The sequence below is a fragment of the Oenanthe melanoleuca genome, chromosome 1, assembly GCF_029582105.1.
Source record: "Oenanthe melanoleuca isolate GR-GAL-2019-014 chromosome 1, OMel1.0, whole genome shotgun sequence".
Lineage (NCBI taxonomy): Eukaryota > Metazoa > Chordata > Aves > Passeriformes > Muscicapidae > Oenanthe > Oenanthe melanoleuca.
Window position 1 is genome coordinate 49092533 of NC_079333.1, and position 16325 is coordinate 49108857.

The 16325-nt window shown below is 43.3% G+C and overlaps 1 protein-coding gene across 2 annotated transcripts; it reads left to right on the forward strand.

Annotated features, from left to right (window-relative positions):
* Positions 1–228: 228 nt before the first annotated feature.
* Positions 229–6431, forward strand: CCNA1 (cyclin A1). 2 transcript variants are annotated; one of them, XM_056501926.1, is made up of 9 exons: positions 229–305; positions 538–686; positions 1765–2008; positions 2232–2353; positions 3030–3253; positions 3886–4090; positions 4940–5053; positions 5709–5842; positions 6163–6431. In XM_056501926.1, the coding sequence occupies exons 2-9, from the start codon at positions 555–557 to the stop codon at positions 6212–6214; spliced, it is 1227 nt and encodes a 408-aa protein (XP_056357901.1). In that variant the 5' UTR covers positions 229–305; positions 538–554; the 3' UTR covers positions 6215–6431. The 2 variants fall into 2 exon arrangements, with proteins under 2 accessions (XP_056357901.1, XP_056357890.1); XM_056501915.1 differs by having other exon boundaries at positions 231–377.
* The last annotated feature ends 9894 nt before the right edge of the window (positions 6432–16325 follow it).

Sequence of the window (16325 nt, forward strand, 5' to 3'; positions counted from 1 at the left end):
ATGTGGCCATGTTTGTGGCGCTCCCACAACCCGAGCACTCGCGCTGCCTGCACCACTATCACCCACACGGTGACCGAACCGCGGCGCTCTCCGTGCCGGCGGCGGCCGTGGCGGCGCGGGCCGGGCCTGGCCGCGCGGGGCGGGCCGTGGCGGGCGGCCGGGCCCGGCCGGGGTCACCATGGCGACCCGCGGCCGGCGGGGCTGGCGGGGCCGGCGGGGCGGCGCGCCGGGGGTTGAGCCGCCGGGCTCCCAACCGGCCGCGGCCAACAGCCGCCGCCTCCAGCGGCCGCGCCCACATAGGGGCGGCGGGCGGCCTGGGCGGGGCGCGGCGCTCGGAGCCTTCCCTGGGCTGGTGGCGAGCGGAGCCGGGCGGCGCGGTGGGCAACCCTTCATCCTGCGGGGCGGGCGGGACGCGTTGCCCTGGGAGCACCTATAGTCGTTTGGAGGATTTTAAAAAAATTATTATTAACCCTCCCCCCCACCCTCCTACCCACGACTTCGTTTTATTTCTGTGGGTTTTTTTCGCTCCTCCGAAAGGTACGGACGTCGGGGCGATGCACCGCAGCGGAGAGACCAGCCGTGCGGGGCGGCGGGAGTCCTGCCCCGCCGTCCTCCGCAGCAGCAGCGGCCGGGCCGTGCTGGGGGTGCTGACGGAGAACGGGCAGCAGCCGCGGCCCGGCGGCCAGGTGAGCCCGCTGCCCGCGGCACTGCCGCGCTGCCCGCAGAGCCGTGCAGAGCCCCCCGGGCTGAGCTCCCGGCCGTGCAGAGCCCCCCGCGCTGAGCCCCCCGGGCTGAGCTCCCGGCCGTGCGGGACTCCCCGCCCGCAGCACGGTGCGAGCACCTGCCTCGCGGCTGCCGGCGGGGCCAGAAGGTGACTCGGGCTGCAGTGCTTAAGCGTGAGTTTGCCGAGAAACGCTGCTGGTAACCGCTCAGTCCTAGCCCGCGGGTGTTTCCCCGTGGATGCAGCCTGTGTAAATAATTCATCCTGGAAGGAACGGGTACTACTCGACCGCCTACCCCCCACGGTGCAAGGGGTGGTTTAAGGAAGGGCTGTCCGCTGTCCACTCTCATTGCTGAGTGGCTAGCCGAGCTCAGTTCGAGAACCTACAAGAAGTTCAAGTTAATGGCATGTCTTTTTTCTGCCCTTCTATCCCCTGAGCCCTCCTGAGTCTGCTGGTGGGGCAGGGACAATGTTATTGTCCTGACCTAAAACAGCAGCTAGTATGTGCACACAAAAAAACTCTTCTTGGTTTTGGCTGTATAAAGTCCCCAACTCAGGTCATGGCTTACTGGCAGTAGGTGGTGTGAAGGATTGTAGCCTCTTTCCATCTAGTCCTAAGGGTTGCAATGCTTAAGCTCTAAAATTCAAACTTCAGTATTTAATTCTGCTTGAAGTGTCTTTTTGGTGGTGCAGTCCTTCCTAAGTCTGTGGCAGTGCTTGAGCACTTTTGTTAGGTTGCTGACTACACTTCCCAGCCCCATTGGAACTGAGCAGCACCCTCGTTCTCCTTGGTGGGAGGCACTGAATTTGACGCTGTTCCCCTGGTTTCCTGACTTTTACTACTCTTCATTCTTTCTGTGAGGAGTCTGTCCCAGTAAGATAGCAACAAGTTGGTTCACCAAATGTAGTTGGTGGCTTTTCCTATGAACTTTTGTTGCTGGTGTCTGTTACACAAGGAAAGTGAATTTCTTTTTGAAAACAAGTGATACTTTGTTTTCCTCTTGAGTTGCCCTCCCACAGCGTTACTGTGTGCTCTGCTTCAGGGTGCAGCTGTTATCAAGCGCTTCTCTGGCTTTGAAAACACCATCCCTTTATCTAGAAAAGATGAGGTGCCCAGCTTCACAATCAGTGCTGCATCAAAGCAAGGTTTTGCTATCTACGTAGATGACCCAGAAGATAAAGAAAACTACAGCTGCCAAGTGTCTGAAGAGCTGGAATTAAGCCACTGTGAACTGGATACCAGTGCAATGACATCCAGTATTCACCGGCTGCTGGATCTGAATTCAGGTAACTCCTGTTACTACTCAGATGGTGTCCATAGGACACCCACACATAGGGTGGTTATGAGTTGTGAATTGTAAGCTAGTGAGTAGCTTATGTTACAATAAATAACACTACAAGCTAACTTGGATTGTGTCTACATGAGGGGCAACACTTCTGAGTTAAATTAGCTAGAGAAAGTCAAGAGATTAATTCTACAAATGTCTTGCTGCTTCCTATTACCTGTTAGGCTCTCCTATGGTAGTGGACACATCCTTCCAATCCCAGCCAGAGGATCACATGGAAGATGTTGTAACTCTGGCTGTGGGAGAGTATGCAGAAGACATTCATCAGTACCTCCGAGAGGCTGAAGTAAGTTGTTGTGAGAAGCTTATAGGTATCTGCGGTAGGCTGCAATATTGCAGAGATCCAAGGCTGCCACTGAACTAGAAAGAAGAGAAAGTAAATAGTAAAAAAAATTTCTTAAGGCATATAATCAGTGGTAAGTTCTTTCAGGATTAATGCATCCCTGTTATTTCCTATGATGGGAGCATCTCTTGACTGTTTGGTATGAAGAATTCTTGCAAATGGGAGTAGAATGCTGAAAAAATGCTAAAGCAGTTTGATGTGATCTCACTGATAGCTCTCTGGCTATAGCAGTAGTTTTTCCCACCTTGTGTCAGAGCAGTGAAGTACAGTCTCTGGATAGGAAGAAGGGGGGAAATCTGATTGGGTCATTTTCAGGTCCTTCTGAATGGCTCAGCTGTTTGATAGCAAAGGCTGTCCATAGTCCAGGAAGTGTTCTATTATTCTCCCGCCAGCACTGTAGCATCAATCTGTCTCTTCAGTGTAGAAATACAACTCTCAAGAGATACCACTAGTTGGGAATAATTACCACTAGCACAATAATTGTAGTTAATATTTACAGTTAATAAGAGTGGGACAACCCCTGCTCCTTTTAGTGTAAGTACAAAGAATATTCATCAGCTCAGCCATCCATGGTTCTCTTCAGAGTGATCACCCTGATCCTTCAACTCTTTCCAAACAGGTAAGATTTAGGCCCAGGCCCTACTACATGAAGAAGCAGCCTGATATCACAACGGGAATGCGTGCTATCCTGGTAGACTGGCTGGTGGAAGTAGGGGAAGAGTATAAACTTCGGACAGAGACTTTGTACTTGGCAGTGAACTTCCTTGACAGGTTTCTTTCCTGCATGTCTGTTCTCAGAGGGAAGTTGCAGCTTGTAGGAACAGCAGCAATTCTCCTGGCGGCGTAAGTGTTTCATCTTCTGAAATCTGGGTGATCTGAAGCCTATTTTTGGGCTTAGTCATGCAGTGTAATTTGAAGGAAAGAAGGTTGCAAAAGTAGGTTGCTTTTCATGATGTTTCAAGATTAGCAACCTGGCCTCCTTTGGTACTATTAAAATTAAGCATTTAATGTTTAATGTTGAATGTGAAGAATGTGGGGAATGCTTGTAACCATAAACACAAGAGCAGAAGTAGTACAGCATTTAACTGCCACCTTGTAAGGCTGTAATAGACTCAGTTTCAATCCACAGTTAGCCTTTACCTGGTCTAACTAGACAGGGTAAGCAGCACAGCTTAGGAGTGCATGGGTGTTTGTCTGGAGTATGCTGTGTTACTGAGACTTCCCCACTGAAAGCTTGCTGTTAAGAGCTAGCAATGTGAGTGTCTTATTTGTCTAGACTGATGCCTCAGAGTTCCTCTAAGCATATTTGCCCAAATTTGAAACTAAATTGTTAGCTCCTGGAGGAGCAAGTAAAATTAGAGCTTTCCACAAGTTTTAGTAATGTCAGGTTCTCATACTGGTGTGGGTCCAGCACAAAGATTTATTTTACTATAACTTCAAAGCTGACAAATGTGGCTTCTATATCTCTTTTTCAGGAAGTACGAAGAGATCTACCCACCAGATGTGGATGAATTTGTCTATATAACAGATGATACCTACACAAAGAAGCAGCTGCTAAGAATGGAACACTTGCTTCTCAAAGTGCTGGGTTTTGACCTAACAGCCCCAACCATCAACCAGTTCCTCCTTCAGTATATTCAGAGGCGTGGAATCTGTATGAGGACTGAGAACTTTGCAAGGGTATGGACTCTCTGCCTTCTGGGACTGAGGAGGAAAAAGTGATCCTTAAAGATGAACTACATGCATTTCATGAAGCTGTCTGCAACAGGCCTAAAACTGCATGTTTAGCAGTGGCTTGTGTGCTGAGACTTCTGGACAGATGGCTCATGGAAATCCTGGGTTTGGTCTGTCTTGTTAGGTCAGGGATAATTCACTGACTAAGCAATTAGGTGGTAAAAATCTGGTGGTTTTTTCAACAGTGCCTGTGTAGTAAATCTGTCCTGGGTTTGGTGCTACAGCATATTTCTTCACAATGACACAGAATATATCTGCATAGCTGCATGGGAGTTGCCTGAAATAGGCAACCATGCTTAGAAACAGCAAAATTACAGTAAAACATCTGATCACCTGCTTCTCTGCAAAGGGTGTAGGATTGTACAATGACTCTACTCCAACAGAGTCCATACTGTGCTTCTTAGAGCTGTCCATTTATCCCTGATGTAGGGGGGGTCTACCTATATAAACAAGAGCCTTAGCAGATGGGAGGTGTCTCTAATTTTTATGAAACTTGACTTTTCTGTATGCCTACGTATAAAATCGAGTCAGATCTGATGATGGAACCAGAACTTCAGATTAGTGTAGATGGGTTAGGCTTTGGCAAAATGTGGTCTTTCTGTGCCTTCTGAAACATGATGAAGGATCTTCTGTAAGATCTGTAAGGACTAGACTGCTAATTCTCCTCACTAAATACGCAGTTTATGCTTTTGTGCATCATACTGAAACCATTGCTGAGCCTTAATACTTGCTGTATTGGACTGACTGTACCAGCTAGGTTGATTCTTTTTCAAAAATTTGGGTTTTCTTGTTCAGTATCTTGCAGAGCTGAGTCTCCTTCAAGCTGATCCTCTTCTGAAGTACCTTCCTTCACAAATTGCTGCAGCAGCCTACTGTTTAGCAAACTATACAGTGAACAGATCTTTCTGGGTAAGAGCAACAACTGTGTGTTAATAAATAGCTCATGCATTTTGTTGTTTTTAGAAGTGAGCTGAGAAGGAGGAGGAGTAGCTTCAAAGTCTGTTGTTCTAAAGGCTGGAATCCTAGGATGGGTAGCTGTTCTTGAGTTAATAAGACTACCTGATAAATGACTGTTAAGCAAACCTGAAATATCATGCCCCTTCTCTGAAACAGAAGGGATTTTACTGTCTTGCTCACTTACATCAAGGCTGTACCAAAGGCCTCACAAATCTCCAAAATCACACTGCCAGATACAATTCAGGGCATTTTTGGGAGAAAGGGGAGAACTGAAGGTGACTTTTTGAGTGATTTCACTGTGTGGCTGCTTTACCACAAGCCTTAGTAGACCTTACAGCTGTGTAAGGAATAGCTTTAGTTACACAGTAAGATCCAGAAGGGATGTAATGGATGCATGTGCTTAGTGCAGAGGAGCTTATCAGATCTCATGGCACTGAGGAAGACCTAGAGTGAAACTGATGGTAGAATACAACAGAATATTTTTCATACTTAAAGAACTAGAATGAGCTCTGATATAGTGAAAAGAGTTTTTGCTTCTGTGTGAAACCCATCTTTTAGATGACTACTGACTACAATAGAGTAACACTGTTTTTTCTCATCTGACCAGCCAGAAACACTTGCTGCATTTACTGGATATTCATTAAGTGAGATAGTGCCTTGCCTGACTGACCTGCACAAAGCGTGCCTTGATGCTCCCCATTGCCAGCTGCAAGCTATTAAGCAGAAGTATAAGCACCCCAAGTAAGTAAACCTGTATGCCAGTGTCTTGGATGGCTGTAAGCACAGGATGACTCTGGTTTTCCAGCTTGGGCTGTGACTCTGCTGTAGCTCTCTTATAGCTGTCAGCTTCTAGTTCTGAAACAGAAGCCTCCATTAGCCCCTTGAGGGGAAAATTTTTCTGACCAGAAAACTGATTAATACATAAGTATGCAGATGCATTGAGTAACAACTTTGTCTGCAATGCTGAAGGATGATACTTCTCCAATGTGTTGCACAATCAGGTGATAGTTCAGCTGGCAAATCTGAAGCCAATATCTGTAGTCACTGCATTTCTATTCCAGGTACCTGCAGGTGTCTCTTTTGGAGCTCCCAGCAGTTCTTCCTCTGCGCTAGACACTGTGGATCCTGGACCTGAAGATGACTGTGTCCCAATCAACAGAGCTGGGCTAACATTTCATAGAGCACTGTGGGTCATGTGTCTGTAACCACAGTGATCAGAATGGTTTTTAAGCTAATATTGTTTAATGAGATGCTTTTTTAAAAATAGATATTAGACTATAGCTCTTAACATAACTGACAGCACTTTTAATAAATGTCTTATTACACTCTACTTCTGTGAATCTTCTGACTCCAGCTAATACCTGCAGTAACAGTGAGTGGAATTAATTTTGCAGGGTTTTTTTTTTTTTGTTGTTGTTTGGTTTGGTTTTTTTTTTGTTTGTTTGTTTTTGGTGGGGTTTGTTTTTATAAGCTGGCTGAAGTGATAAAGCAGAGTTTGAACCACTACAACCTGACATCCCTGTAGGCACAGGGATTTGCTGTAGTCCTATTTGTTCTTTTTTTTGATGAGACAAGATCACATGGACATGAACAGAAGCTATTTTCTGCACCTTGTTTACCCTATCAGACCAAGAACATCCACATGCAATTGGTCTATGAACTCTGAAAACGTTTGTAGAAGATCATCAATGTTGAGGTAAAAGTCAGACTTCTCTTTATGGAGACTAAATAGGAGATTGCTCTGTAGGGAGGTAGAGGAGGGGGAGATTTCAGCTGGTAGAGCTTCAGGAACATTCCATACACTAGTGAACAGACTGCATCAGAGAGTAATGCTAAGATCTATGAGGTACTGGAACAGCAGAGTTGATCTAGATGGCTCCTGAGTCATTCCTGTGGTGTGGTGTCATAACAAACCTGTCTGAAATTACCTCTCATGTTGTCACTAGAGCACTGGTGATCATGTGTGAAGGGAGGGTGATGGGACAGAATTAACTATTAGCTATCTTAGCCTGAGCTGCTGCATGGTCTTGTGTCTCACTGTCAGTTATTTGTTAAGTAGTGGTTTGAGGGAAAAAAACCACACATCCAAGCAAACCTTGTACTCTCAAACACAGCCCCTGTCCAAAGTAGATGGTCATAGTGGTCAACATGTAGGGAGCTATAATCCAGTCATCTAAATGGTAAGTCTGAGGTGTGCTTGTACTGAAAGAGTTTAAAATTTCCAGGGCTTACTGCTTCCTAAGAGAGTGATTTGTACAGTGCATTATGTGTTTCCAAGCAAGAATAGGTTTAACTCTTGACACCAGTATGCAATTCAGCAGACATATTAAGTATCAGCTAACAAGCCTCTTATTTTAATTTTAAAACCTGATTATGCCAGTAAGTGTGTTATGAGGCTCTTAGCTTTGGGCATTGTCTCAATGTGTGTAAGACTTCCTTTCCCTTATTCCTCCCTGTGCAGCCTGATGAATTTTTCTAGTAATTCTTGTATTTCCCCAAAGTGGAGGTAGTGGTCATGACTGCTTCATTTGTCTCAAAGTAACATCCTTTAAAGGAGGGGAGTATTCCATTTCAGTCTAGTACAGTCTTGTGTTGTAGTTTCAGTCTAGCTCTTGGTGTCTTGATTCAAACACTTTCTAATCAGTTAAGTGAATTTGTCTTGATATATACTGTTAATGATAAAAGTGACCAAATATCCCGTGCTCATGTCTGTGGCATTCATTTTGTAGTGGGGGCCTCAATCCATGGATTTTGTCAATCCACTGAATTTCATGGCTTGTGGATGTATATCCTAAAGGTGGGCTATGAATTTCACTCCTGCCTGCAGTTAGCTTCTTTAAAGAGGGTGTCTCAGGGCAAAGCTGTGCCAATGGTACCTACCTACAACAGGCAGCTCTTGGTTGCTTGTTTCACAAAGAGGTGATGAGTGCCCTGAGCAAGTGTTGCTAGGTCTACCCAGCTTATGAGTACCAGCTTATTTGGTGTTTCAGGCTGAACATAAGATATTCTGAAACCCCATGTTAATAACACTTTGCTCGTAAATAATAGTGCTCACTGAACTGCAGCTAACTGCAGTGTTGGGTATTTTCAAAGCAGAAAAGAATGTCTCAAGTGCAGGAATGTTTTCTGGGTGTTGATTAGTGTGCTCATGCTGCAGTAGTAATGATGAGTTTTGTTCTTACAGGCTATAACCACAGTCATGCCTCATCTTCCTGGGCCAATAGGTTTGGTGCATCTAACAAAGTAGGAGTCTGAATTTACTAAGACTTTTAATGTCTGCAGTCTTTTTAGATGCCACACTTCTGTTCTGTTTTACTTTCTTAGATTTAACTTATAACTGCAAGGCAATTGCAGCAGTTTCACTTCACATTCTCAGAGCTTCAGTTCTTTGGTATACAAATGTACCTGGGGCTTTCTGGCTTTTTCAAGCTGTAACATGTGATGGCTGTGCTTCATCTGCTTTCTTGTTTTGTAATTATTTTTAACTCAGCTTTTAACTTGAATATTGTTTCAGTCCAAGGCTGAAAGTGTCAAAGGAAATAAATGGTTAAGGCAAATATTCACATTATGCTGCAGTGTGAATGCTAGTAATGAGTTTGGGAAAGATGGATTAAATTTTAATTTGTGAGACACAAGAAACTCATCTTGAAGTGGCCTCATCTGAGATCTGTAATGTCGTTTTGAGTGCTCCTGTTCTGTTCTCACTCCCTTTTGTTGGATTTGTCTTATTCAGAGCAAGGAAAAAAGACTTATTGCTGTCATCAAGAGTGAGCCTTGACTCTTCCGAGGTGAAAACTGAGTGCAGTCTCCTCTCTCCTTCAGTGTGAATCATCACACTTAAATCTGGCCTATCCCTTGTAGGCTGTTCTCTGCAGATGATACCCGAGATGCTGCAGTTTGGCATAAAGTGGTAATGAAGGTGAAATAATGCTGGTTTAATAGATGAAGTGCTTGAATACAGATGCAAATACATGTAGGAGTACTAAAGGTTGTACTAGAAATCAGAGATACAGGAAGATGGATTTATAAAGAGGGAGATGAAAGCAACCCAAGAGGAAGCTTTAAGTTTTCATTTCTTTAGTGCCTATTCTATATGGAAAAACTAAGAGGTATAAACTCACATCCTTGTGTGATACTGGAAACAGAACCAGACCTTTTGAGGACAGCCACATCCTGGAAAATAAATAAAAGGTAATCAGCATTAAAGCCTATACTGAGACAGTCTAAATTCTTGACCATCATCTTTAGTGGCTTTTAGGCCATGGCCACAAATAAAACCTTTTTTGGTTGTTGTTTGTGTGGTTTTATTTATTTATTTTGTTCAGGAAATACTTCAACTGTGGCAGTTTTGGAAATGCCAAGGTTGATCATGCTCAGTTATCTTTGCTGTGACAATCAGTCTGTTGAATGTCAGTATGTGTATTTCAAAGGCTGAATATTGACTTCCATGCAGGTCACAGTATCTTCCCCCAATTAAAAGTTACTGGGACAAAACCTACTGGGGAAACAGCAGGCTAAGCACTCCAAGGAGCTTTGAGGGATCTCTCAGTTCTCCTAGTGGAGTAGGTTGAAACTGAGACGTGTTGAGGACTTTATCTTTGACCCATGATGTTCAGTTGAAGAGGTCTTTAACACTGGTATTAGAACCAACACAAGCATCCCTAATCTTATAATCTCCACATTAACATGCTGTGACTTTCAAGAAACTTGGCTGTATGATCATGGTTTTCTCTGTTGTTGTTAACATTTTTAACCAATAATTTGTAATGATATTTTAGTTATCTCTGGTGTCCTGAGAAAGTTATTCTTATAGCTGGAGATGTATTGTGGATCCATTGTTCCCATAAGATTAAAAGGAATAAATGCAACTTGACGCATTATGGGGAGGTGCTGGTTTAAAAGCTATGGTCTGCTTTTGTTTTCCTCTTCTCTGGGGTGAGTTAGGGATGTCTGAGAGGTAATTAGGTATTTAGAGAGGACACTTTAACTGTGTTCAGAACAATTAAGCAACAGAAGGTTGTCTGCCTTGCTGGGAAATCTGGCTGTGTGATTAGTCTGTGTGCATACCTGCTTGTCATCAGTTCTGCAAATTACTCAAATTGGCCCTGATCGCTGAGGTGGGTATTTATTTTAGCTGGTGACCTTGAAGCAGCTTGTGGGGCTGCATTTAAGCATGAACAACAAGCCAGCAGCATCAGTGATTGCTTCCTGGATTTAAGCTTTTTATCTTGCAATTTTCCTCAGCACCTGCTTCGCCAGAGCAAGATCATCTTCCTGTGCTGAAGAGCTGTGCAGACTGTGCTAGGCAGATGTGAACTGGAGGCAGTACAGACCCATCCCCTACTACTCAGATATTCTAGAGCCCTGTCAAGCTGACTCTTATGAATATTCTTGGGTCCTCTAGTGTTTATAGTGGATATATGTATTTTCTGATTGCATAAGACAAGAAATGCACTGAATACTTATTTTTAGTTGTTATTTGTTTCATAGTACTCTTGTATGGTAAGCTCTGACTTTATCTCGGATGCTCGTTTATATTGCATCTACTCAACAGGAAAAAGACAAAGCTTTGAATGATGAGATACCCATAATGAACATCCCTGACAACAAGTTTATGGAGAATGTGCACTGTGGAGATGTAAAGAAGCAGTGGTTTGGGCAGCCTGTGTGATAAGTGTCTAATCTAGCCAGTCACAGCTCTTCTGTGCACTCCTTGTCTTGTCACTGTAGATGGCAGCCCTGCAAACATTGAAGAGAATTAGCACAGACAAACTTATAGGACAGCCTACAGACAGATATTGACCACATAATAGAGTTAACCCTAAAGTACATGCCTACCTGCATCAAATTAACTTGTGTCTTGGCCAAGAAAGACCAGGCAGTCCTAGCCCTAATCCCCCTAAAGATGCTAAAATTATGGCTGTCTTGGAGTTTTGTACAGTGCTTGCCTAGTTAGGCTGTGCTGGTACTGAAAAATAATTGTGAACTGAGCAAGGACTGGTTCCTGGCCAAATGTCTGTCTCCATTTGGCTTGTTTCCATGATGTTTAGGGCTGGCTAGTTTTTTAAGTAGATTTGTCTTGGAGAGAGCTTATGGAGCAGGACAAAATACTCAGTGTGAGTTAACAAGCTGTGCGGTGTCAGTGCTCAGAGCTCGTGTTTGCAGCCTGTCCCTCTTTTGTCTTAGCAATGTGTCTAGAATGACCAAGTGTCCCTGCCATTAATTCCAGTAAATACCTAGTTAAACCATAAGGGAGTCCTTGGTCCTTGTTTTTCAGATCTTCTTTATTTGAGCACAGAAGAGCCTTACTGGAGCCAAGTGCTGAAAAACCAGGCTCATGATAAAGCATTGAGTTCTGGCAAGAAGTAGTCTCCTCCCTCCACCATCTGCAGCCAAGCTGCCTTTTCTGCTTGTTTACTGTTGTTTCTGTTTTGTGTGTAAATAACTTGAAAAAGTAAGAGAGGGCGCTAGGCCCCCCAGCATTCAACAGATGACGTGAGCTCCTTACAGTAGAGCAATGTAAACTCCATCCCTGTTTAGGCACATACTGAAGTGACATGCATCTCCAAACAGAATAATCCCTTCGGGTATTTTTTCCCCTCATAAAGAGGATAGAAATATCTGAGCATTAACGAAACGGATGGCAAAACGGTGCAGATGAGCAGCAACAGCAGTGCTGTTCCTCCTCCATGTGACGGTGCAGCGAGGCATTGAGGTGGCAGAAGCAGGTTCACTCTGAAGCACATCTGCAGAGCACATGCTTTCAAAGAGCACCCCCGTCCCAGTGCGTGGTGTTCTGTCTCCTCTGAAGAGGCACGCTTGGGTTCAGCCGGAGCAGGAAAAGACCTTGAGCCTTTTGTTTTGTTAAGCCAGGAAGCTGCTGTATCCTGATGGTCTCCGAAGGACAGGACCAGAAGAGGGCACCAACATCCTTGGTCTGGGGCTTGAGGGGAAAGCCAACCTCAGCCTTCTCCAAAAGGCTCATACCCCAACAAGGTGTTTGGTCTTGGGTTCCTTTTCACATGGTTTACATGTAGACCAGCAACATGCACGATCACTGCAACAACACAGCTTTGTTCAATTAATTTTTCATTAAATGTAGCCAGGATTTAGCAAAGGTGTAATGTAAGGTTGTCAGCTGTGCTGCCTAACTCTTGCATCTGGTGATCCAGGGATACTTAAAGAAAATAAATAATCTTTTCAGAACATCTCTAGTCTTGTATATGAAACTTGACTCTTTGCACTAGTCTGTCAAACATTTTCTATAAGATATATATTTTTTTTTTTAATCTCCCTGGCTAGAAAATCAGACTGATGTTGACTGAAAGCTTGATTTGGAGAGGATAAAAATATGATGGCTAATATTCATGACATAAGTGTTCTGTGGAAGTAAGTCTGATGTAGGAGTACCTCCATATACTGCAGGTTGGGCAGATGAAGCACTTCTAATATTACAGATCTTGTGTGGTTTTTGCAGGAAAGAGAGGGGAAATTAACTGTAATTTTTAAGTTTGAATGTGTTTCTCTTGCTCATTGAAAATTTGAGTGATGTTTTTTTTCAAGGTAATCTAGCTATATGGGGAGTTTTTATGTGTGACAATTGTTGCCCAGTTCAGGTATTTGTCACTTTTTTATCTTGGTCATTTTGTCCTTGTCCTGTCCCAACTTGAATTGAGTTTTACTTTCACGAGCTGCTCACTCATTCAAATTTATACTTGTCTTTTTCTACAGCTATTTCTAAAATGTATTTTTTCTCATCTTTAACCTGTTAAATAGGAGGCAGAAGCTGCACTATTAGAGTCAGTGGAAAACTTCTACCCAGGGTAGTCATCTGAGTGCTGCAGTGGTGTTTAACAGTTCAATAAAAACTTGTCAGTGGAGCTCTTTAAGTCAAAGGGAAATGTTTTCTCCGTGTAGTTATGTTGCTGAGCTGTGACTTACTCTCTTTGAGCTTTTGCAGGTATTTGTACAGATTTATCTTAAGACAGTTGCTGAACTATCCATCATGTGCACAGAGGGGTGGGCTGCCTGAGGCACTCCATGGATGTTGGCTAGAGGCAAACAAATGTTTTCTTCTGGCTAACAGTAGCAGCTTTCAGGAGGTGGTGTTGTCTCTGAATGAAAGAGAGAACAGAGTGTGTTCACATCATACAGGCATGTTTTCAGCAGGCACTTGATCACCCGTGAACAAATGCAATTTTCCACGTATGCCTGTGCACTGCTAGCTGAACATTGCACTCCTTCCTCTCTCTCTTTTCTTGTTATTTGGTGACTGCTCACAACTTTCAAATTAAGTGGAAGGATGATGTGGCCCTGCAGAGGCTCCTTTGCCAGCATATAACACTGTGCAGGGCTCTTGGCCCAGAGCCAGCAAGTAATAAATATCCCGTGGGGCAGGGCTGACACACTAGTGTTGAACAGAGCACACCCAGTTTTAAAATTATCTCCCTGCATCCAGTCTTAAACATGAAGGTGGCTTTTAATCTTTTGCTGGCTACTTGTCCTGTATCACCTAGTAGAAAGACAAGCCCAACAGGGAGTAAACAGGCTCTGATGGCTCTATTTTTTTCTGCAAGTAATCAGTGCAGAAAGCTCTGCTGCAGTTTGCCAGATTTTGCCTCACAAAACTTTCTGTAAATGGCTTCTTGCTTTAGTGCATGGACTTCAGGCCATCATGACACTCACAGCATAACCACTGCTCATGGTCCCAGATCACTGAGCTGGGCAGTAAGTTAGTGATGCACGAGTGGGTTCTGCTGTTGAATATCATTCTCTGGTTACTATATGGGAACTGCTGATCTCTGTAACTCCCACTTGTGTTAAAGCAAATGCTGACTGCACTTAACTGGGAGAAAAAAATCCTTTATTGTATTTTCAGATGAAACCTCCAGAACCTTTCATAGCTGTATTGTAAAGAGAGAAGCAATTTTTTTTAAAGCTAAAGAAACAAATACAAAAAAAGGTATAGAAACCCAACAATTACCAAACTTATATTCACCAATCAAAGTATCATAAAGACTATGCTGTCAATATTGTATCAATACTGGACTGAATTGTATCTAGCACAACACGACATTAATCAAAATGTGCTGTTTCCTCCATCTGGAGAAACTTGTGGATGCTTTGGGATGGGAAAAGCTTCCACAAGGCTTGTTGGTAAGTGCCCGGAAAAAAAAATAGAATGTTTGCTGGTTTTCTTGATATGGTGTGACAGGAGTGATTGTTCTAAGGATGCTCAAGGAGATTGTGGGCATTTCTTTGTGTTATCTCAAAGGAACTAAAAATTCAAGAGTGACAATAAGTGTGATGGTATAAGGTTCAATGTAACATTAAAAGAAAAAAGCTCATTACAGTATTGAATGTAATGAATCTGTCTAGCCTTGATCTATAAATGGGTAGAGATTAAAGGCTACCACTAGATTTCTGTTGTCTAACCTTATTGATTGCCCCTATCTTCAGCTAGTGAAATCTTCATGGGATCTCACACAGTCATCAAATGGGGCCTGCATTTCATGATCAGACTTTAGGATAGGAATATATTTTACAAGTATTTTTGCCATACTCTGCATCTAGGGATGATGATGATTTCTGCCTAGAACCCTCCATTTTTTGACAAAGAGTTTGGCTCCTCTGTTTTCCTAAGGAAAGATCTATTGCCACTGTAGAAAGCCAAGGAAACACATGAAGCCTCCACTGCTCATCAGTAAACACTTGGACTGAAATGAGTGGCTGATCCCATTGTGCAGGGGCTGAACAGGATCATGGATTCTTGTTCAGAGAACATGATTACTCTTTTGCTCAATTCATTGTCTCATTTCTATTTGTTCTGTCTTTAATAAAAGCTTTGTAGGATCCTGCTGAGCAGACTGCTTTTCATTTGTCTCACCAGTGAACCTTTTAGGCTACTGTGGATGAGCAGCCTCGAATTGTGCTTCAGCTGTAGAAGAAACCTATGTGTATAATTTGGAATAAGTGGTGTGTTAGGATAGTTGTGGGCGATGGTTAATTAGAAGGCTTGTTGCAGCTCAGGCTTTGGCAATGAAAAGTGATGGAGTTTTTTTTGCTCAATATTGAGTCAAAGGGTACAGGGGCCTTAGCTGATGTTGTCTACATAGATGCACTGATTTCTAAGGTCAAAAGCAATTATCAGACTTTCTAATGCCTTTAACCATGTTTGGGTGCTGCTAAATCCCTGTTGATACCAGAACCCTTCTATTTTTAACTTCTATATATCTGACTCTAAATTCAAGTCCTTCAGTTTTCCTTTCACCAGCTAAGCTAAAGAGTCCTTCACTAACTGCATTTTCTTCTCATGTGAAAATTTAACCACAGCAATTAAGTTACCCTATGGTTCTTCCTCTTGTAAGTAAAATGGACTGAGTTTTCTATCCTTGGGTTTGTTTGGGGGTTCTTTTTATGGTAACAAATTGCTTCTAGCTCTTGTGTGTTTGCAGCAGTCCTCCCCAGTTACTGAACATTTTCTGAAAACATGGTCATTGGGGGATGGATGGATGGATAGATGTAGCTCTTATCATGGCCTTGTGAAGGCAGTAGGTGTAAACTGCAGGTCTGCAAGGTCCACAGTCCCCAGGAAAGTAATTTCCTAATGAGTACTGAGAGTAGCTGCTGGCAGCATCCCACAGCTGGAGATATGGCTCTAGCTGAAGCCTGCTTGTAATGAAAGCTGATTCACCAATTTTTTTCCCAGTGTGTACAAATCAGAGGCAATCTCTCTGCCTCCTGGCAAGCTACCCAAGCCATCAGTTAGGCCTGGGTAGATTAGGATTTGGCCAGATGTCTTCCCTGCAGAAAAGCACTGCTAATGTATACTAACTGTAATTAATATGCTAGTATTAAATATCACCTTCTGGTTTTTATCTGAAATCAGTGTCACTAAATGACTTCAAGGTCTTCCAGCACTTCTTTAAATTTTAGAGGTAATAGCATGGATTTTGATCCCTATTTTGTTTTTAGTAATGCTCACCTCAGTGTTTCTTGGATGGTCAGACATGGTTTGGACTTCTTAACTCTCCTTTTTTCCAAGTGTACCAGAAGAAAATAATTAAGGTAAAGGAGGATAAACAGTTTATGAAGTTAAAACTCTGAAAGGAGCAGGCAACTTAGCAGTGAAGGACACAACAAAGCCTGAGGCGTGCAATGGTGCCTTTCTCCTAATCTTTCCTGGCAGCATCATGCTGATGCCTTCCATCTGCAGTGGAAGAGG